Below are 22,312 nucleotides of genomic sequence, written 5' to 3'. Positions count from 1 at the left end.
TGTCTTACACTACCTGTTAACCTCGTAACTCAAATTTAACATCCTGTGGAACCACAACCCTACTCCTCAAATCATAAGCAGTTATATAATTCTCATATCTAAGAAATTATTATTTGTATATTATTTAGAACAACCATAACCATGTTTGCCAACCTTATTAAAAGTACAGAAAATAATTTCATAGTACAATGAAAGAAATGTCAGTATGTAAGTTAAGGCATAGCAAAAAACAATTACAATTTCAATAAAACTTTCTAATGAATACCTAAATCACCCTAAGGTTTTGTTTCAGTACAATCATGGATCTGAAAATTTCAGCAACATAAAATCTAATCAATGTTATAAAAGGAAAAAAACTGGCATTTAGTTATCACCTTGCTCAAGGAAGTCTATAAATTTTTCCTCCTCATTGAAAAACAGGTACATTTTATTTTGGTTCATCTTCATTTAACAAATTTAACTCTACTAATAATGACCTCTGCTACTTCAAAAAGACAGAACAATCAAAAAAGAAAACGTGAACCGAATGGATTTAACATAATCACCACTTCTTTTATTCAGCAAATATTTCTTCAACGTTTATTAAGCGCAACTTGAAGAAAAATTAGTGAACCAAAAAAATTACTGCACTCATAATTTCTCATAGCCACTAGTGTATTCAATAAGGTGTTACACATTCATATTCCTCAAACTCTTCAGTTCACACTGTTCCCTCTAATTGACTCTTATCCTCTCTACTGAGGGAAATACCTGTTATCCTTCAAGGCTCAATCTGTGAAACCTTCCCTGAATTCTCTGGGCTCCCACATTTTTCTTACTTCAAATACAGCTTACAGCTATTATATACACACAGTATCTCACTCACTATATAAGAAACTTATTTATATTTACATACGCCTGGTATAACACCTAGTACATATTTAATAAAATCTACAACTCTACCCAACAAAATACATAATCAATCAAAATTCCTTTTCTAAAGCACCAATTAATTACATGATTTTAATTACTATTTGTCTTATTTTTATAACCTCTTTAGAATACCAGCTTCGAATAGAAGGGCTAAAAACTGTTCTCTACATGAAAAAAATAAAAGTCTGAAAACTTTATCATCAGAATTGCTTAACTTGCATTTAAGAAAGTAGCTAATAAGCACCAAAAACCTCACTTGGATATATGCACATAATCTGCTCTAGAGTAGCAGTTTGCACATTATTTTCCACAGACTCTTAGTTCATATAAACAAAGGGGAGAGGCAGAAATAAAAAGATGAACCAGCAGTTTCTTTCATGTCCCTCAAAACAAAGCAGTTCCAGTTTTATCTGCAGTATATATATCTAGCTTCTATTTAAGATTTTTTAATTTGAAAAACAGATTTCCTGCTTAATTTTTTTCCTTAACTACTTTAGAGCATTACATTCTTCATTAAAGTAAAATCAATCTTGTAACACTTGGTCCTATGTACAGATTACTGGTCTTCCACAATCTCTAAAAGACAGGTATTCAATTCATTCATTCGAACACTTCCATCTGCCAAAAGTAAACAAGTACTGAAACTGGACAGTCATGGACAGTTCTTAACCCAAACACAACTAGCCACTAAATTCTACTGGTTTTATCTCCACAAGAGCCACAATTCAGGTTCTCATTAACTCTCCACTGAATGACGGAAAGGATCATGAGAACAGTCTTAATGTCTTCAAGTTTTTATTCACTCTAATCCAACCTGCACTGAGCTATGATGCTTGCTTTACTATGCATATTTCCTCCCCACTTCTCCCTCAACTCAAAAAACTCTTAATAGTTTCTCACTGCATTACAAATCACAACTTTATCAAATTCTTCCTTGCTTGCTTGTGGTCCCAAAGAGCTTCTTGAAGGCTATCTGCCACTACACATTCTCCAATACATCATCTACACATCCTGTTCACACTCATTTGCTCTATAAATCTCAAATAGCCCATGTTCTTTCACATCCATGTTTACCTGTGTACCTTTGCTTAAGCCAACTCATGTTCCTGTCCATCTTTCAACACCCAGTATAAAAATCTCACCTTTCCTGAACATATTTCCCAGATTGAGCCTTACTGTTTGGTATTCCCAAGTCATCTAGTATATCCTTTGAGGTTCTTCCTAGAGTTGACATTCTATAATGCTAACGATCTAGTTCTGGGGTAAGTATTATACAACAGATCCCATTAAGACAGACTTATGCATGGAGGGCTACAACACCAAATTACAGAAATTTCAAGTTAAATAAATTAAAAGTAAAATACGATAAAAAAACAGGTGTGAGTATCAATGAGCAATTCATCTGAACAGAACACTGCTTACCTTTGCTACTAAATATTCCTAACTACCTTCCTTGGAATCAAGCATAAAATATTAACAATCACAATGAAAGAAGATACTTACATAGTGTTTCTTGTGTGCCAGTAATTATTTTAAGCACTTTACATTGATTAAAACTAGGTTAAGCCTCATGCAAAAACTTACAGAGTAGGTGCTATCATTATTACTGATTTTATGGGCACAGAGCGGTGAAGTAACTTGTTCAAGTTCATGCTAGTAAGTGGTAGAGATGGAATTCAAACCTAGGCAATCTAATTCCAAAATCCAGCCTCTCAAAACACAATCCTATACTGTTTCTCAGAGCTTTAGCTGTCAAGTAGTTAAGTCAATCTTATTCTTCACACTAAAATAGTTTTTTCTCCCCTGCAATTACTAAAATAAGAGGTTCCTCTACACCACATGTTCTAAAAGACAAAATTCAACTCTGCAGGAATCATTACATGGGGTCACTCTGATATTCTATAATAAATTGTCTTTACCTTGCAATCCACTTTTATCCAAAAATTGCTTAAGTTAAACAACGTGTTTCTTGAAGCCAAATACTGAATAAACGCTGGAAAACAAAAAACAATTGTGTCAAATTAAGATACTGCCATCTAACAAACTCTAATTTGAGAATTAGGGAGAAAAGTGGTTAACATATTCCATTAAGCTTATCTAGTTTAAATTTCTCATCCATAGTCTTTCTTTGGTTAGCTAGTTACCAAACCTAAAAACACATATTTTCCATTAGCATACAAGAATTTATTAAAGCCTAATGCAATGCCCACAGCTATTTAGGTCAAAATAAAAATGGGCACATTAAACTCAGTAACTATTTTGCCCTTTTCTGCAGCATATTTGGACTACAGCTAATCATGCTTAGGTAGCATCTTGACTTTTTAAAAACACAAAATACTTATAGTTGTATGAGTACAAGAGAACAATATTATAGACATCCTCTTACCCACTGCCTAGATTAAACACCTTACAATACTACTTTACAGTTCCTTATAGAATCAAAACATTATCGACTCTATTGAATACACACTTTTAATTCCATTCTCTCTCACCCTCTTCAGAGGTAATCACTTTTCTGAGTAGGTATACATCATTCCCATGGGTCTTTATAATTTTACTACATATATATCTATAAACTGTACATAATTTTGTTTCCTATTTTGAATTTACAGAAATATCATACTGTACTTCTTTTCTAATGCACTTTGTAACAACTTTTCTCCAAGAATTACTCATTTATGTAGACCTAGTTCATTCATTTTATTTTTTTAAACATTTGTGATATTTTAATTTCTTTTTTTAAAAAAAGATTTTTACTTATTACTTTTAGAGAGAGGGGGGAGTGAAGGAGAAAGAGGAGAGACACAGGGACGTGCACGAGATACATTGATCGGTTGCTTCTCACATGCCCCCAGTAGAAGACCTGGCCTACAACTGAGTTATGTGCCCCAACCAGGAATAAAACTGGCAGCCCTTCGGACCATTGCTGAATCCACTAAGCCACACCAGCCAGGGCTCATTCATTTTAAACGATGTTCTGACATTTCAATGAACTACTATAATATTATATACTCATTTCTTTATGGATAAAGTTCTGCCAATTTCACTATTATTAACAATGTTTAATTGACAGCTTTGTACTTGATGTCCATATACAAGCATACAAGAATTTCTCACGATAGATATATACTTGGGATTGAATTGTTGGGTCAACATGTATTTAAAAGTTCACCTTCTCAAAATGCTCTCCCCAGAGTGCTTACCATAGAACACTATCTTAACTTCCTGTTACACACAACCTTAATAAAAGGAAGCTAAAGAACCTCCTCGCAGTTTCACTTCTAAGGATTCCTTTTTTTTAAAAGTATGCAGAAGGTTACCATCAATTTGGATGCATACCATCACTCCCAATTTAATTTTGTTGCTCTGAGATCATCTTTAACAAACCAACCAGGATTTTAAAAAACAATCTGTAAATAAAAGACTTACCTTTCATCACTTACCCTAAAACAAATGATTCAAAATAGCAGTATTAGACTCTGATTTTTGTAAGCTTTGATAAGTCTTTGTTTTGAGGGCCTATCCTGTGCATTATGTTTAAAAGCATCCCTGCCCTCAACCCACTAGGTGCCAGTAGCATTCCCTCCAGTTGGGACAAATGTACCTGGGTGGGGAAATCACTCTCCTCCCCTGCCTTATTTGAGAACCACTGTTCACGGTATCCCCAACACCACAGCATAAGATCCTATGAATGCTCTCTCACAGACTAATAACAACTGCCATTGTGAAACCCAAGGGTTGCATAATAAACTAGCACAAAAAAATAAGCAGAGCACTGCATTTCTTGTAGCTGCTTAAGGGAAACTAAACATGAGTTTATCTAAAAATCACATTGAAATACTATCTTTCTCCTCTCTTCAGTCAATTGTAAAGAATGGCAATCAACTTTCTGCTTCTTAGCTTTTATCAAAATTTTTGCTTCTAATATTATCATCTTATTTACAGCCTGTTTATCTGGCATTGCAGTTGGTTATATTTGTGGCTTTTTCTTTTTAAAGAATAAACTACAGCTGACCCTTGAACAATGTGGGGGTTGAAGGTGTCAACACCCAGAGTAGTCAAAAACCCACATATAACTTTTGATTCACCAAAATCTTAACTACTATTACCCTACTGTTGACTGTTAATAGGTATTATATATTGTATTCTTACAATAAAGTAAGCTAGAGAAAATAAAATGCTATTAAAAATTTTAGGGAAGAGAAAATGCCTTTACAGTATTGAAAACAATCCACATATACGTAGACCCATGAAATACAAGCCCATGTGTTCAAGAGTCAAGTGTACATTTTTTTAAAGTGAAAAATACATATAAGCCTAATACTCTTTGGACTAAATGATCATGATCTTAAGTAAATACATTACTGATAAAAGTAATTATCCTACTTGAGATCAAAATGTTTCAAGTTACACTGAAATTAGTATATCCAAGCATTTCTACTGATTCTGTATACTGGTTACAGTGAATTAGAAAGCAACTGAGCCCTGGCTGGTGTGGCTCAGTGGACTGAACGCTGGCCTGCAAACCAAAAGTTCACTGGTTCAATTCCCAGTCAGGGCACATGCCTGGGTTACAGGCCAGCTCCCCAGCTGGGAGTGTGGGAGAGCCAACTGATTGATGTTACCCCTTCACACTGATGTTTCTCTCCCTCCCTTCCCTTCTCTCTAAGATTAAATAAGATCTAAAAAAAAAAAAGCAACTGACTAATATATGCCAATGTGTGTCCTAAAAATGATCACGCCTACTGACCAGTAATCATGTTTCAGGTAACACTTCTGGAAGTAATTTTTTATTAAAAACTACAAATAAAATTATTCAATGTGGTGCTATAATAGTGAATAATAAGAAAACTAAACTTCCAGCAAGGGGAACAGTTAAGAAAACCATGAAGCCCTGGCTGGGTAGCTCACTTGATTAGAAGAACATTGTCCCAATGCACCAAGGTTGCAGGTTTAATCCCTGGTCAGGGCATATATAATAATCAACCAATGAATGCATAGAGAGGCAGAGTAACAAATCAGTATCTTTTTCTCTCTCCACCTCCTCAAAGCAATAAATATACTTTTTTAAAAATCATGCAGGACATTATTAACTATGTAATAACTAAAGATGATAAATACAAAGAATATAGAACATGGAGATGCTTATAATATATTAAAAACCAAATATTTTATCTAAATATAGCTATAAAAATACTTTTGGAGAAGGACCAAAAAGAAACATCAAAATGTGCAAACAGCTTTGTTTCAATGATAAAGTCATGAACAAATTCCTCTCTTACTTCTGAATTTTAATGATGCTCTATTGGCATATATCAAAGATGACAGAACAGTCTCATGACTGAAAAGCTCAAAATAATCAGTAAAGTGATGGATGTTTGAAAGTCACTATGCTCAGAAGTCTAATGACAATAACTAATGTCCCTCCCCATTTCTATGGAAGCTATCTCCCAGGAACCCATGGGCTGCATTTTGCTAAGGCACATACCAATGTAGATTCGTCTAGTTCCACTCAAATGTTCTTTTAACACAATTTTTTTAATTTTTTTAAACTTGATTTTAAATTGTCTTGTTAACACATTTTTACAGGTAAAGTATACTGGGCTGAGAAAATCATTTAAGGTAAGAACTAAAAAATGAGCTAGTAGACTGGCATTTAAAAAAAGATGACTCTCTCCAAACATTAAACTGCAAAAGCTTGTACATCTTATTTGTTCCCCATCTGGGTAAAGAAAACTTTAGACACATGTCTCATCTCTGCTGAAGGTGGCTTTCTTTAAAATCAGTCATTCTACCAAAAGGCTATCACACTCTTGAATCAGGCTAAGTACCTCCAACAGACAACTTTATCAGATCAGACAAATCTGATTGGCCTATAGTGAAAAAGCAACTGGATATAAATAAACATACAGTCTATACTTAAGGCCTGTGAAGACTAGTACTGTTTATAGAATCTACCTCCAGGCATTGATCTTTGCTTCTTGATCTCATTACTGAAGCCCTTGATGCTCTGACCCACTTTCTACATTCTGGCTTAGAAGCCATTTTTTCCCAAATTGTACGTTCTACAATTATATTTCTTTGTAGGCACCTTGCCCTATTCACCTATATTATTCAGTTGCTAAAACCATTCCTTAAGTTTCAGGGGAAGAAGCAAGCTCAATAATCAGTCAATGCACCAGTATGCTCGTTAACCAAAAATTCTTCTTACCTCATTTCCATACACCATCAAATGATGAGTTGTAATGAGAGATTTGAAGACCACCACCCAACTACTGTTAGTAGTTCTTTCAAATAAACTGTCTGCCAACTGCGGGATATTCACATTCATCTCATTTGTGCACTGAATTAAGTCTGCAATAAAAGAAAAAATAATTTATTCTCTAGCTTTAATTTATTGCTAATACCAGATTTTCTAACAGGTGAAAGATCTAACAGAGTGGAGCAACAATAGGTAGTTTGGAAAAATTGTTATAGATCTCAGAAGAACAACTGACACCAATCACTATAATCTACCCAAGAAGTGAACAGGGTATAGATTAGGATCACATAAATGATCAGTAACACCAGAAGATAAATCAAACTCCCTCAAAGAGTAATTCACCCTCAAGTATTTTACTTATCTCAAAGGGAATTGTTTCAAGGCCTTGAGAAACTTTCACAATTCTCTTACTACTCATAAACCTTCAGAGTTACTATATTTAACTTTACCTTAAAAAAAACTTTTTAAAAAGTCATACATGTGGAAGCATGAATAAGCTAAAGGTCAAACTACCTTTACTAATATCCTCCCTAGAATACTGTGTGTGCACTGTTAGGAAGATAACAGATATGTGGTCTCACAGAGGATAGGATCTCAGTTTGTTTATATAAAATAATTCTCATTCTTTTCTCCCTTCCATTCTACTGAGTTATCTCAGATAGCAGTTGACAGCAACACTGACAAAACTGAAAAATGGACTTAAGTTCCTTATTGCAATAAATTTTCTAATAAGAAATGATCCAGGAATTCTACTCAATTATTACTCTGAAAAAGTTAAAACAATATAACTTCCAATTTTACTTTTCAAGCTGAAAGCATTACTATGAAATAGTCTAATATACAATTGTTTTAGCACTAAAACTAAAAAAAAGCTATTAACAGACCTCCACTCTGCGTAAGAGATTATTGGCAAAGTTAACAGATAATAAAATACAAAATATGATCCAACTTAGAGAATTAACAGAAAGGAAGACCAAGAAATGATTTGTTTTAAAGTATGTATAAGTATCTCAATTGTAACTACCATAAAGGGAAAAATATTAAAGTCATTCATGATTCATTAGCAGTTTTGTCCACTTTTAATCCTCAGTGTATAATGATTAAATACAAATTCAAGTGACCTAACTTGGCCTTGATTGCTAGCAAGAAACATCAATGTAACTATGACTAATTATCTGTTTGTCTTTCAAAAAAGCTTGTTCTAATAGGTCCAATTATTACCCAAAGTAACATTTGATAAGCGAATCCATTTAGATAAGCAGTTAACCTGACCAACAATTCTTAAAGAACAAAGCACAACTGTCAAACAGAATATCCATGGAACAGAAGAATGACACAAGGCTTTCAGACTACATGCAACTAGAATAAATAGTACATTCCATTTACCATGTATGGTTCAGCTCCTGACAGTAAAAAGCAGAATTTGATTTCTACTTTCTCTGAATCTTTTTACTTTTATACCTGTCCTATGGCACTGAAAAAATTTATTGTACTTGCCTTATTTTCCAAAACTAAGCATTCTTTGCCTCTCAAAATAGAAGGGCCTTCTTGCTTATTGTGAATTCTTTAGAACTTTAAGCACAATGGTCAAGTTCTAAACCTAATTATAAGAAGTTATATTCCTAGCTTTTTTCCTATATTTCTAATTTTCTATATCCTTCCAGAAACTGTCTTGATAAGCTACTCAGTTCTTAAATATGTTACTTCCTCATTATCACACCAATAGTCATTTTACTCTTCATAACCTTATTTTATTAGTTTTCAAAACAATCTGTCACAAAATTTCTCGCCACAATACTGCCCCATAACTTTGGGGCATTCCTACCTCTGAGTATTCCTACCTCTGTGTGTGTTTATATACATTCCCTAAAGCCAATCAGTAAACAAGTCTCCTAAATGTTCAGCAATTCCAGTTTTTCCTCTCTATCCCACCATCACTGCCAAGTCAGAGTTCAAATCACATTTATTTCTTAAGAAGTGGTACCACTTCTAGGAGGAATAAAAAATTGGGAAGGGAGATTATCAGGCTCTCTGAGGTGTTTTAATGGCATTTAATATCAAGGATGAAGAAGACTGTCCTGCCATGTATAATCAGAACTCCACAATTAAAAGTTGTCCTACCCCAGAGTGCCCACACTGAGAAATACTGGACTGATTGACCTCTTCACTTTTAACAACACCTGACTGGGGGACTCACCCTGGCCACACCACCAAATACTCTCTAAACTGGTCACGGAATGACCTACAACACAATACTGACTGTCACTGCTTAACCTCAATGATGTCTGTACTGCTTAAAGGGTGGCATACATTTCATCCTTGTCAATACCCTCCTTGAATCTGTTTCCAACACAAACCCACTTATAGTTTTCTCTAATGTACCTTGCTGTTTCATACCCAAATCATTCCATTATTCCTCATTCTTCAAAATGAATGAAGCTATCTCCTCTGTGAAGTCTTCCCCTTTCACTAGGGCCTCCACAAGGTGTTAAAACAGGCACATAATTCCATACTACAGAATTACTCTACACTACAATTATTTACTTCCAAATCATCCTCCTCTACTAGAATCAGAAAACTTAAAAGGAGCGTGCTAACGTTTTTGTTAGCAATTTCTGTATTATTCATCATAGAGCTAAGTAAACTGTCGTATTAGTCAGACAGTCTGATTTTAAATGAAGCCAAAGATGTAATTTCAGTTTTAACTACAGTGTTTTATGTATTAGAGTACACGTAATCTATCTCTTATATTTTCTTTGTGATCAGTTCTCCCCCAGCATCACTTCACTTGAGTGACAAAGACATCTCCCGTGTAATGCCTCCCAGAAGCCAAGTACTCTTCCCTCAGGTGCCCAGCACTTGCTGTTCCTTCTGTCTAGAATACTCTTCCCTCAAATATCTATACTTCTTGGCCCCTTGCTTTATTCCAAAAGATCTTTGCTCAAATATCATCTTATCAGGTGAGTGATTCTGAATATTTGCCAAAAAATAACAAAGCCTTGGGCATTTGTTAAAAGTGTGTTCTTCCCAATTAAATTATAAATGTCATGTGGGCAGGGCTGTTTTTTTTCTCTGCTGTATCCCCAAAGGTCTAGAATAGTGCCTCATATACAATGGTCACTCTTACTTTTTGAATAAATACATTCATTTTAGTATGTATATAGGCAGTCCTAACTTTTAAAAAAAAAAGCATCCAAATGTTAATTTTTACATAGATTAAACCAACAATTACAACTGTTTGCACCTGCTATTCCCAAAAGGTTGACAAACAAAGCTGAGGCCATTACATGTGAAAATTTTCAAATTTCAAGTTCAAAAAGGTCTAACAAATAAAGGTTTTTACTGTAATGCTTATGAAAACAATGTTTTAGAAATGGCCACATAAGAACTAAAGAGTAACTTCAGAACCTAAAATATAACACTTCACAAGTAATAGGGAAAATGAAATAAGAGTTCATGATGAAATGATAAATGCACAGTAGACCAAATACAAAACCAAAGTTATACAAATATTATGGAGAGAAGAAGAAACTGAATAGTTACACAAACTCTGCAGCACATACTTCCCCAAAATTTTTTAACTCAAGCGGGTCATTTTCTCCATGCAGTAATTTTTATTCTGCACAATGTTTCTACTATAGTAGTAACTTCAAAATGCTCCCAAGCTGAGCTCCAACAGCTCAGGAAGGAAATGTTTTCCCCTCCTCTAACTAACCAAAAGCAAACTGTTCCAAAGAAAAGCTGAACATATCCTAGGAATTTTCATAGCCACTGCTTTTTCCATTCTCAATCTAGGAGATTTCATTTCTTAAAAAGCAAAAATTTGACATTAAATTTTCCTTAGGAATCAAAAGGATTCCAAGGAAGATACACATCTCACATTTTCTGTTAGCTATTTACCTTAAAAATATAAAAACTGAAACACTTTCTTGAATATTACATTATTAACGATTCCTAAACCCCACACTCGAAACAAATTAACTACTACATGATGTATAGGCTCTTTGCTTTATTTAGGTAAAGATGAAAATTCATGAGAATTTCTAGTACTTAAGGGTAGGAAAAACTAGGCCTAACATGAAAATAAAAAGCATTTTTCCAGAGGATACAGAAGAAACCAATCCCTACTATACAAAATGTTCTTGCTTTGGTTTGGTAATTATATTTTATTGATTTGCTCTTACACTTTTCCCAGTTTTTCTCCCTTTGTCCCCCTCCACCAGCACCACTCACTCCCTCAGGCAATCTCCCCACCATTGTTCATGTCCATGGGTCATACATATAATTCTTTGGCTACTCCATTTCCTATACTGTACTTTACATCCCCAGGGCTATTCTGTAACTACCTATTTGCATTCTTAATCACCTCCCTTATTCCCCCATTTCTCCACACCCTCCTCCCATCTGGCAACCATCAAAATGCTCTCGTTATCCATGATTCTGTCTCTGTTCTTGTTTGCTTAATTTGCTTTTTAGATTTGACTGCTGACAAATATGTATTTATTGCCATTTTTGTTGTTCATAGTTTTGATCTTCTTATTCTTAAATAATTCCCTTTAACATTTCATATAATAATGCTTTGGTAATGATGAACTCTTTTATGTTTTTCTTGCCTAGAAGTTAATCTGTCCTTTGATTCAAATTGATATCTTGATTTCAATCTTGGGTAGGGCAATCTTGGCTCTAGGTCCTTGCTTTTCATGACTTTGAATATTTCTTGTCAATTCCTTCTAGCCTGCAAAGTTTCTTTTGAGAAATCGGCTGACAGTCTTATGAGAACTCCCCTGTAGATAAATAACTGCTTTTCTCTTGTTGCCTTTAAGATTCTGTCTTCACATTTAACCTTTTGCATTTTAATTATGATGTGTTTTGGAGTGGGCCTCTTTGCATCCATCTTGTTTGGGACTCTCTGTGCTTCCTGAACTTGCATACCTATTTCCTTCACCAAATCAGGGAACTTTACTTTCATTATTTTTTCCAATAGATTTCCAATTTCTTGCTCTTTCTCTCCTTCTTGCACCCCTATGATGAGAATGTTGGAATGCTTGAAGTTGTCCCAGAGGCTGCTTACACTATGCTTGTTGTTTTGGATTCTTTCTTCTTATTCTGGGCAGTTGTTTTTTGCTTCCTTTTGTTTCGAATCATTGATTTGATTATCAGCTTTATGTACTCACCTGTTGTTTCCCTGTAAATTGTTCTTTACTTCCATTGGTGTATTGTTCATTTCTGACTAGATCATTTTTATGCTGCTGAGTCCTCACTAAGTTCCTTGAGCACCCTTATAATCCGTGTTTTGAACTCCGTATCTGACAGATTGCTTATTTCCATTTTGTTTAGTTCTTTTTCTGGACTTTAGATCTGTTCTTTCAGTTAGGTCATATTTCTTTGGCTCCTCACTTCTGGCATCCTCTCTGTGTTTGTTTCCATGTATTAGGCAGAGCTGCTGTGACTCCGTGTCTTGGTAGCATGGTTAATATAACAGGTGCCCTATAGAGTTCAGTGGCACAGCCTCCCCTGTCACCTAAGCTGGGTCCTTGATGTGTACCAGTGTACCATCCTCTTGTAGTTGAGCCTTGATTGCTGCTGGCAGGTCAGTGGGAGGAATTTACTCAGGCCAGTCAGCTGCAAGGACTTGCTATGACCACTGACCACCAACCTCCTCCCTGTGTGGAGGATCAGCAGTGCATGCGCAGGGTCATGGTACTCTGACATGGTATGCAACTATTCACTGGGTATGCAGGCTCTAGGGTTTCATGGGTGGTCCAGGCTGAGGTTAGCCCCCACCTTGTGTTCTGCCCAGGGCTACCTTACATTAGCTATAAAGCAATCTGAGATGTCTCCTACTTGCGCTGGATGGACTTGGAGATTCCCAGGCAAAGCCAAGCTGTGAATCTGGGCTGGCTGCTGCTAGTGCTAGGCCTGGGGCCACTTAGCAAGAAGTACAGAAGCTAGGGGCTTACTGAGGCTGGCTTGATAGGAATTAGGAAGCTGTGAAGCATAAACCAAGACCAGTCATTCATATGGAAAAGTCACAGGTAACAGTTTCAGTGGGCCCTTAAGTTGGCAGGGCTGGAGTCTCAGATATAGCACCAGCCTGCCAGCTCTGTGGCTCTGTTGGGAGAGGGTTCACAAAAGGGAAAATGGCCTCTGCCTGTCTTTCAGTCTTAGAGAAAGCTGTCCACCAGCTCCTGCCTTAATGACAGATACTTCAGGTCCTCCCTGGATGCTACTGGTGCCTTTCAAGCTGCTACTCCAGTGCTGAAGCTTAGAGGAAGTGAGTCTATATCCATGTGTGGGTTCTTTAAGAAGAAATGCTTGGTCCAGTGGTTTCTTCCACTGATTCAATCCCTACTGCTTTTTACCACCAAAAGTTATAGGGACTTATCTTCCTGGCCCTGGAACCCTAAGCTGGGGGGCCTAGTGTGGGGTTGGGACTACTTAGCCTTGACATATCCCTCCCCAAGTTGTATCCACCACATGTGAATATGGTACCAGCCTGTTCCATGTCTCCACCCTACCAGTCTGGATGGATGTGTGTTTTTTTTTTTAAATTCCAGAGTTGTCAAACTTCCATTCAACTCAATTTCTGATGGTTCTAAGTGATGGTTGTTCTATATTTTAGTTGTAATTTTGATGTGATTGTGTGAGGAGACAAGCTGTGGTTACCTACTCTGCCATCTTGACTGGAAGTCACTTCGATTTAATTTGCCCCATAACAATGTCTGGGGTAAAGTAAGTATGTTAATTGTATTAACATATGGAAGGCACCTGCCCACAGGTAAGGTCACAGGACCTCACTACTAAGTGACAGATTTATTAATTAAATTACATTTTTGTAAAAGGATGCTTAGGAACATATGTACAAATTGAATATTCAGCCAATTTAATGCAAATCTTAAAATTCTGACTAATTTAAAATAAAAACATAAAGAGTAATGAAATATAAAACTATTTCTGTATTTAGGAAAAGATGTTTAGCAAAGTACAAAAAATTCAGAAATGATCAGTTACTAGTGGTTTCAATAACCTTAGAGCCATATTCCTAGTGCGGGCCACAAGCCTACACAGACCTTCCTGGGCAGAGTTTACTGACCTCAGAAACTTAGGGTACTTATGGTTCACTTCCACAGAAACTCAGGCAACCCAGCCAGTGGCATGAATCATTAACAAAATGCTGAGGCCTCAAGTTCCCATCTAAACAGAGAGTCACTAGACAATATCAAAACTATGCTGATACCCAAATAGATTTTCTGATAAAGGAGGTTGGCTAAAAATAATATTAATTTTTTTCATTACAACAATATAGCCATAACAATCATGTGGTCAAATTCTTTCAAAAGGGTCACTTTGAATGATACTCTTTATAACTACCTTCAGAACCAATTTTGGTAATGTAAGGCTGATTTCTTCAGTCATTTAGAAAATTGAAGATACAATCAATCTGGAAGACATTTTAAGTGGTTCATCAAATGTTGCACTTCACTGATCAGATCTTTGAAATTTTTCCTAGGCAGGAGCACTAATAAAAGGAACAAATATTCATCAAGAAACAGTAACTAGAGGGTAAGAAAATAGTTTCTGAATTTTTGATATAAAGAATCAGCAATACTGTTTTCATTTAACAAAAATTTTAAAGTATTTAGAAAACATGCTAATTGAAATCAGACTGAAGCCAAAAGAAATTACACACACAGAGGCACATCTGCCCTGTCATAACCTCAACTGTCTGGGAAACACAATGAACTCATATCTTACTCCATTCAATTTTTTTGTATAAGGGGTCACAAAGTATGGTCCAAATTAAGATGTAATTGTTATAATTTTATCTTTAAAGTCTATGGCATCCTTTGTGAAAAATATACCATGTTAAAACTTTTTTCCATTAAAATTAACAAAAACTAACATCAAGGACTAATTTAGACCTTAAGAAATTAAATCTAACCAAAATGTTAACTGGATGTTAAGATAACTGGGAAAAGACAGGATATAGAATGTTCAATACAAGTAAAAGGACTGAGTTAATCTGAAAAAAGGAGAGATGGAGGCATGCAAAGAATTAAAAAGAAATGACAAAGATATCCAAGTGGCTTTGATAAAAGTACTACAAAGCTAAGGAACCTAAATCATAGCATAAGTGGACATGTCCACCAACAGTGGGGTAGTTCATTAAATGACAGCAGTCTGACAATGAAATACTATGAGGCCAACTAATATATGGCCAAAAAAAAGAAGCGAACAGAAAATGTTCACAGTATGTTAAGTCAAAACCATGTTTAAAAACAAGAGTATGGTTCCATTTTTTAAATTGTTAGATGTATATTTTATGACATATACTACATTTTCCTAAAAAGTACAAAACACTTCCAAAATTATTCAGTAACTAAATTACATATGATAACAGGTAGTCAACCAATAAGCAAAGGAACTGTACCACCATTATTTCCATAATTTGACAAAGCTCAGTAAGCACCTCTCAGGTCATACAACACATACCAAACCCTGTACAGTATTCATCCTAGACCCTCTGGAGTATATCGTGATCAACAGCAGAAAAGACAGCCATGATATTTTCCTTTATTTCTTCAAGGATGTGGAGAAGGGATGGCATAAGCACACAAGTTGCGCTGTATGACAGGTGGAGATTTTGTTGCCACTATTACAGAGGTAGGCCAAAATTTTGAACAGAAATCCAGCCTCTCACCATGATAGATGATGAGGAATCTCCAGAACCCACAAAAAATAAAAAAATAAAAAAATAAGGCCAAGGCCCATCTTACTAAAAAAAAAGTTGCAGCTATAGGAAAATCAATTTGTTAGCATAACTAGCTATGCTATTACTGTTAATGTGTTCTCTGCAAAATGAATGGACTAAAGATTCATACATATAAAAACTAAGAAACATAAATTAACTCTACACTTTAGTAATAGTATATGTTATATTTAAACTGGTTATTACATTTTTCTTTCCTTTTAAATGACTTTTTGAAAAATCACATTGTAAATGAGAGTTCCCCCCTTTTAAACTATTCAACAGAAGAGCTGATAAATCTTCACAAATTCTCTCATTATCTGGATCTCTGTTTAAACAAAAAATTTTTGAAGATATATTAACCTAAGAAGACCCCCATCAATGCTAATTTAAGATGCTTATGGAGGCCACCTAAATAAATCCATTTTTTTAAAGAAGAATAAAAAATATAACAGACTTAGAAAGCATTCCTGGGGATGTACCACACAACTGTCAAGTGTGGTGTGTCTTCAGAAACTTTAAAAAACATCAAAGGAGAGATGACTGACCTCTTTTATTTCTCTAGCAGAAGAAAGAAGTGGAACTAAAGAAGGAATGCCTAAGAAAGAATTCAGACGGAGCCAGGTAAACAAAGCCAACCCAAAGATACCCTACATTAATGTCTGGCTAAAATTTAGCCTCTCAAGTCATTGCTGAACACAAGCCAAGTTTGCTACATTGTCCATACTTTGATTTCAAAAGTGAAAAATAAAATGTTTTATTTATTGGAATGATCATGTAGTTGTCCTAAAATTTTAATCATATATTGGACTGGCCAAAAAGCCCATTTATTTTTTTTCCCATAAAATAAAAGACACATTTTTCATTTCTACCAATAATTTTGTTATTGATTAGGCTATTTTGAGTATGTTGGCTGTCTCCCATGTGGTATAACATTGACTGTGCTCAATTAATGTCTTGATTTGATCGCTATCAACTTCATATGGTCTACCCAACCATGGAGCGTCACCCAGGAAATCTCTAGCATTGAACTTCACAAACCACTCTTCATAGGTTCAGTCAGTCACAGCAACAACTCCCATACACTGCAGAAATCTTCTTTTGTGTTTCAGCTGCGTTTTTACCTTCCTTGAAATAATAAAGTCTAATATGCCAAAAATGTCGCATGTTTTCTTCCATCTTCAATATTAAAATGGATGCACAAAAATTCACCAATTTTGTTAAGTTTCTTTGAAATGCATGCTGGTATGACAGCTGTCACAACACAATCTAACGAAATTGTTTTGAATGAAGTTAAAGACAACTAAGAACCACCTTCAGGAAAAACACCAAACTTTTTGGCCAACCCAATACAAAGCATCCTTTTCAAATTAGCCCAACCAACTGCCTCTGAAAACTTTCTATCATTATTTATGCATTTACTCCTTCACCCACAAATCTTTTATACACAAAATGTTATTACCCCCACAAAAAGAATAAAGTTTAAAACATTAAAATGCTCTATTAAAAAAAACTTACATATACAGTACTCTTGGAATACTCTCAGAATTCACCGCCACAGACTTATTTTTCAAATGAAAGGGTCATTTTCCCCCAATCACAAAAGATTTTAGTATTCCATAAGCATTATTAATATTTAAAAAGTCTGAAAAACTAGAGCTTCTCCTTGGTTTTCTGGTGTATTCAGCATTCCTACCACTAGATGGAAGACTATACAGAGAAACAATAGAACTCTGACAAGAACAAAACAACAGGTTCAGACTCATCTATAAACAAATACCTTAATTTTGAGATTGTTTAGGATTTCATTCTAGTACTGCAGAGTGGTGATTTCCAAATCTAGATAACCTAGTCTCATCCCATATTCTAAATAAGGGTATTAGAGATGAAAACCTGTATTTTGGTAAACACTGCCTCAACAGTAACTATTATTTGTGTTAATATAAATGAATCACTTAACATAAGAACTATAAATTTTATTTGCCCTGGCCAGGTAGCTCAGTTAATTGGAGCATCATTCCATACATCAAAAGGCTGCAGGTTCAATTCTTGGTAGGCGCTATGGAAGACAACCAATCAATGTTTCTCCTTTACATCGCTGTTTCTCTCCCTCTCCCTCTCCCTCCCTCTCTTTCTCTCTCATCCCCTCTCCCTGTCTCCATACTTCCCTCCCTCCAGGTGAGGATTAAAAAAAAACTTTTAATTTAAACTGATTAGAAAAGCAAAATGAAAGCAGTACAGTGCTCCAACATAAAAAAAAAAAAGACTAAATAAATAACATCCACGGTATAAACACAAGGTATTCTCCTTCAAGATCTAAATTACACTCCTTTCTGTAGAAAAGAGAACATATTAAATACCAAGTAGTTTAAGAATAAATGCCAAGGCTCTGGCCAGGTAGCTCAGTTGGTTATAGCATCACCCCAACATGCCAAGGTTGAAGATTCAATCCCCAGTCAGGACACATACATGCAACAACCTATGAATGCATAAATAAGTGGAACAATAAATTGCTGTTTCTCTCACTCTTCCTCTCTTTCTAAAAAAGTCAATTAAAAAAGTAAATGTCAAAATTACAAATTCTCCTTTTTAAATATTACATTCTAAGAACTTACTAATAGTTTATGAACCCAGTTAAGGAGACACAACCAGGTTTCGCAAAAAACAACCTAATACTGGATCAGAAACATACAAAACCTGATTTCCACAAAATATCCAGACATGTACTATGAAAAATAGTGACATTTATTGAAGAAGATACAAGAAACACTGCACATAGGACGAACAATGGCATCTTAGTCCCTTTTAAAGTAGGCACCTTGGGACCTCACATAGTTCTCCCAATCACCATTGGCTGCCCTGTCATATTTTCTTGAATCTCATTGACAATCTGAAATCTCTTCCCTTTCAAAAGTGGTTTTAGTTTTGAGAAAAGCCAGAAGTCACAGGGTGCCAAATCTGGGCTGTATGGAGGCTGAGTCACCTGGGTGATTTGATGTTTTGCCAAAAGCTCTGCAAGAGACATGATGCATGAGCAGGTGCGTTGTAGTGATGAAGTTGCCAATCACCTGTTGCCCATAGTTGTGGCCTTCTGAATCATCCTAATGGTTTCTGTGGAGGAATGTTCAAACTTAAGGCAAAATTTCATGCAGATTCATTGCTCTATTCACTCAGTCATTTTGCATGTGATGGCCACACAGTACACATGCTCACTCCATGGTGGCTACTGCCATTATTCATGCAGGAGCATTATAGTCTACTCTCCTTGGTTGCCAGGTTACATCGATGTTCTCATTTTATTAACAATAGCTGGACTTTTTTTGGACAGACTGTATGTGTGTGTGTCCCCCACTAACAATACATTATGAGTACTGTAGTTACCTCCACATACTATAAACCAGAAATGGGAGGGGGGGGGAGGTGGTACACAGAAAAAAAATGGTAAAATTCTTTCATTCCAACAAGACCAGGATACAGGAATTAAAGCTTGACAGGCTCTGTGAGAGGTTCAAGGAATTAGAACTAAGTCTGGAGAAAAGTATGTTATTAATAGGGGGTGATCAAGTGTCCTAGTTTTCCTGAAATAGTCCTTTTACACCTGTTGTCCCATTCAGATAGTTCATCCCTTCACTCTCAAAAGTGACCCAGTTTGGAGTAAATTACATGCCACCCTAGTTATAAGTGACCTAATAAAAGTCTACATGTAACAAAGGAATTAATATACTACCATCATCTACTCCTGGTGTATTTGCATTTTTCCTTCTATGAGCACTATATTTTGGTTCTTTTCCAGAATACAGCACTTTCTAAACATGCATTTAATCCTGAGAAAATCATCTAATCTACTAAACTTCAACAAATCCTCTATACAAATGATTTTCAACTTTCTTCTCTGAAAGTCAATCTAAGGTCTTCTGAAGAGTTGGAGATACTAGAAATTTTCACCTCTTTGTCCAAAAATATCTCATGCTTAAAAACTAGGAACATAATCTCGGCTGTGACATGAACATTCCATTTCTTGTTTTAAGCAATCCAGATTCATTCTTTATTCTGTTCAAAAAAATCAAGGAATAGTCTGTCTTCTTTTAGCTTCCACAGTGTGTGGCATGGTACCTTGTACATGTGTTGATATGATGGTATAAATATTTGTAGATGTATAGGTGAAATAAAAGCCCATTTATCCACTCATAAGGTTTGGGGAGAAAAGAGAAAATAACAGGCAAAAAAGTCCTCCCCATAGCTAGGTTAATGTTATTATGTAACAGCCAAGCTCAAGTCTAAAAATTAGGAATCCAAAACAATTTTCATGGTTTCTCTGAACAGCGGATTGCAGTTAGTCTCTCTGCCAGAGTCTACCACACTCAAAAAAACAAGTTTTACATCTCCAAAGCAATTAGAACATCAGATTCTCTATATTCTATCTTCCGACATCTTTCCAAACCTCAGTACAAACAGAAATCCTTCTCATTCAACAATATTCAATGCATACTATAATATGCCAAATTGTCTTAGGAGTTAGAAATATACGATAGTGGCCCTGGCTGGTGTAGCTGAGCTGGTTGGAGCATCATCCCATAAACCAAAAGGTCACGGGTTCAATCCCCAGTCAGGACACATGCTTGGGTTATGGGCTTGGTCCTAGCCAGGGTGCATGCAGCCAATTGATGTTTCTTTCTCTGCCTCTCTCCCCCACTGCCCTACATACTATCTAAAATCAATAATCATGTCCTCAGGTGAAGATTAATACACACACACACACAGTATTTTGTTGTGTACAATGTGCCCTAGTGTATAAAGCGCAGTTTTTAGCCCAAACTTTCACGGAAAAAAAATCTTTCATTTTAATTTAATTTGATTATTTATTTATATTTAGATACTTGTTTTTTGTATTATAAAGGAATTTTGCATTTGTTTTTGAACATATAAGAAATTCTATGTTTACAAATTATAAAACACAAGAACAGATACAAGGTATTTCTGGTACTGCCCATGTACAATGCACACCTTTATTTTTTTCCTTCAGAAATTTGGACATAAAAGTACGCATTATATATGGCAAAATACGATAGAAATACACGGACACACACACAAAATAGTGGACAAAGTTCCTGCCGCCATGAAGCTTATATACTAGTAGGGAGAGACTACCTGTAAACAAATGAACATGTCAGATGGTGTTAAGTGTGAAATGGGCATATGTTTGGAGGAGGGTGCTATTTATACCTGATAATCAGGAGTCTGGGATAAAAGAAACTTTTAAAAATTATAGTAACAATGGTAGTGTATCTATCACCAGTGGCCTGGAGGCCTATGCAATTGACCACTATGATCAACTACCATCTCCACATAGTGGGGAAGTTTGAAGGCATCACACTCATTCTATTTCACATACGTCTGCTTCACCCTTGCCAAATCAAAGTCACACAGAAAAGAAATCTTCTCTTAGTGATTCTGTAAAGTCTCTAGTTTTATGTAGACAGTAGGGACCATGGTTATCTAAGTTATTAATTCTACTCTTCATAATTAAGTCAAAGCAATCTGTTCACCTTAAGTAAGTCAAAATGATACCAGCCAGTTACACTACAGTTCATTAAGTGCCACACATGTAGCAAGTAGGCATCAAGACAGCCCTCTTAGGCACTGGGTAACATGTGGAAAGTCATTTCTGAAAAATCTTTTTTCAAACTGCTATAAACAGTAATAACACATATAGCCAAAAAAGGAAGCACCAAATAATAACCTATCTACATAGCTTTAAATTTTGAGCAATACATTATTAATAAATCACCATGAAATAAAGCCAAAAGTATTTTTCCTAATTAGTTTAAACATAAGCTTTTAAGTTTCCACAAAGAAGAATAATCACTATGAGTATTTCAACAATAACAAAAAAACTCTATCCTCACACATTTCATTACAACACAACTATCTTTAAAAATTCCTTATGACCCATGTTTGCCTATTTCTTGGCATTCAAAAAAACAACAACAACAAAAAAAAAACCCTAATTTCATCCTGACAAATGCCTTTCATAAAAGGCATAATATCGAGATTTTTTAAAAAATATGCTTTATTAAGCTGTTAGAATTAAAGTAAAGACGTTAGCTTTTTAACTAAAAATTCCATGTAAATTATACCTCAATAATGTTAGCAAAATGTGTGTTGGGGGGGAGGGGCAACCCACTAGTTTAAATGTAAAAATCCAAACTTTGGCCATCAAAAAATGTTAATCTGAGAAGGAAAAAAAATCCTTTCAAAACTGTTCACAATGATAGAATATTTGGCATATTTTATTTAAATTCCAAAATAAAGTTTTCATTTGATTCACTATTTAAAAGCCATCAACCTTAAGTATATTATAAAGCACTTAATATTTTGAAAGATTCTCT

General features: G+C 35.3%; 1 protein-coding gene across 1 annotated transcript in view; it reads right to left on the bottom strand.

Annotated features, from left to right (window-relative positions):
* The window catches only part of PICALM (phosphatidylinositol binding clathrin assembly protein), a 121,384-nt gene that overhangs the window by 75,940 nt on the left and 23,132 nt on the right, over positions 1-22,312 (bottom strand). The window contains 3 exon segments of the mRNA XM_028516644.2: positions 2,832-2,852; positions 2,855-2,905; positions 7,108-7,266. Of these exon segments, the coding sequence (XP_028372445.1) occupies positions 2,832-2,852; positions 2,855-2,905; positions 7,108-7,266 (231 nt within the window).

The sequence above is a fragment of the Phyllostomus discolor genome, chromosome 6, assembly GCF_004126475.2.
Source record: "Phyllostomus discolor isolate MPI-MPIP mPhyDis1 chromosome 6, mPhyDis1.pri.v3, whole genome shotgun sequence".
In the NCBI taxonomy this organism is placed as follows: domain Eukaryota; kingdom Metazoa; phylum Chordata; class Mammalia; order Chiroptera; family Phyllostomidae; genus Phyllostomus; species Phyllostomus discolor.
Note: the sequence above shows the minus strand (reverse complement) of the source record. Positions and strands in the feature narration are given on the sequence as shown.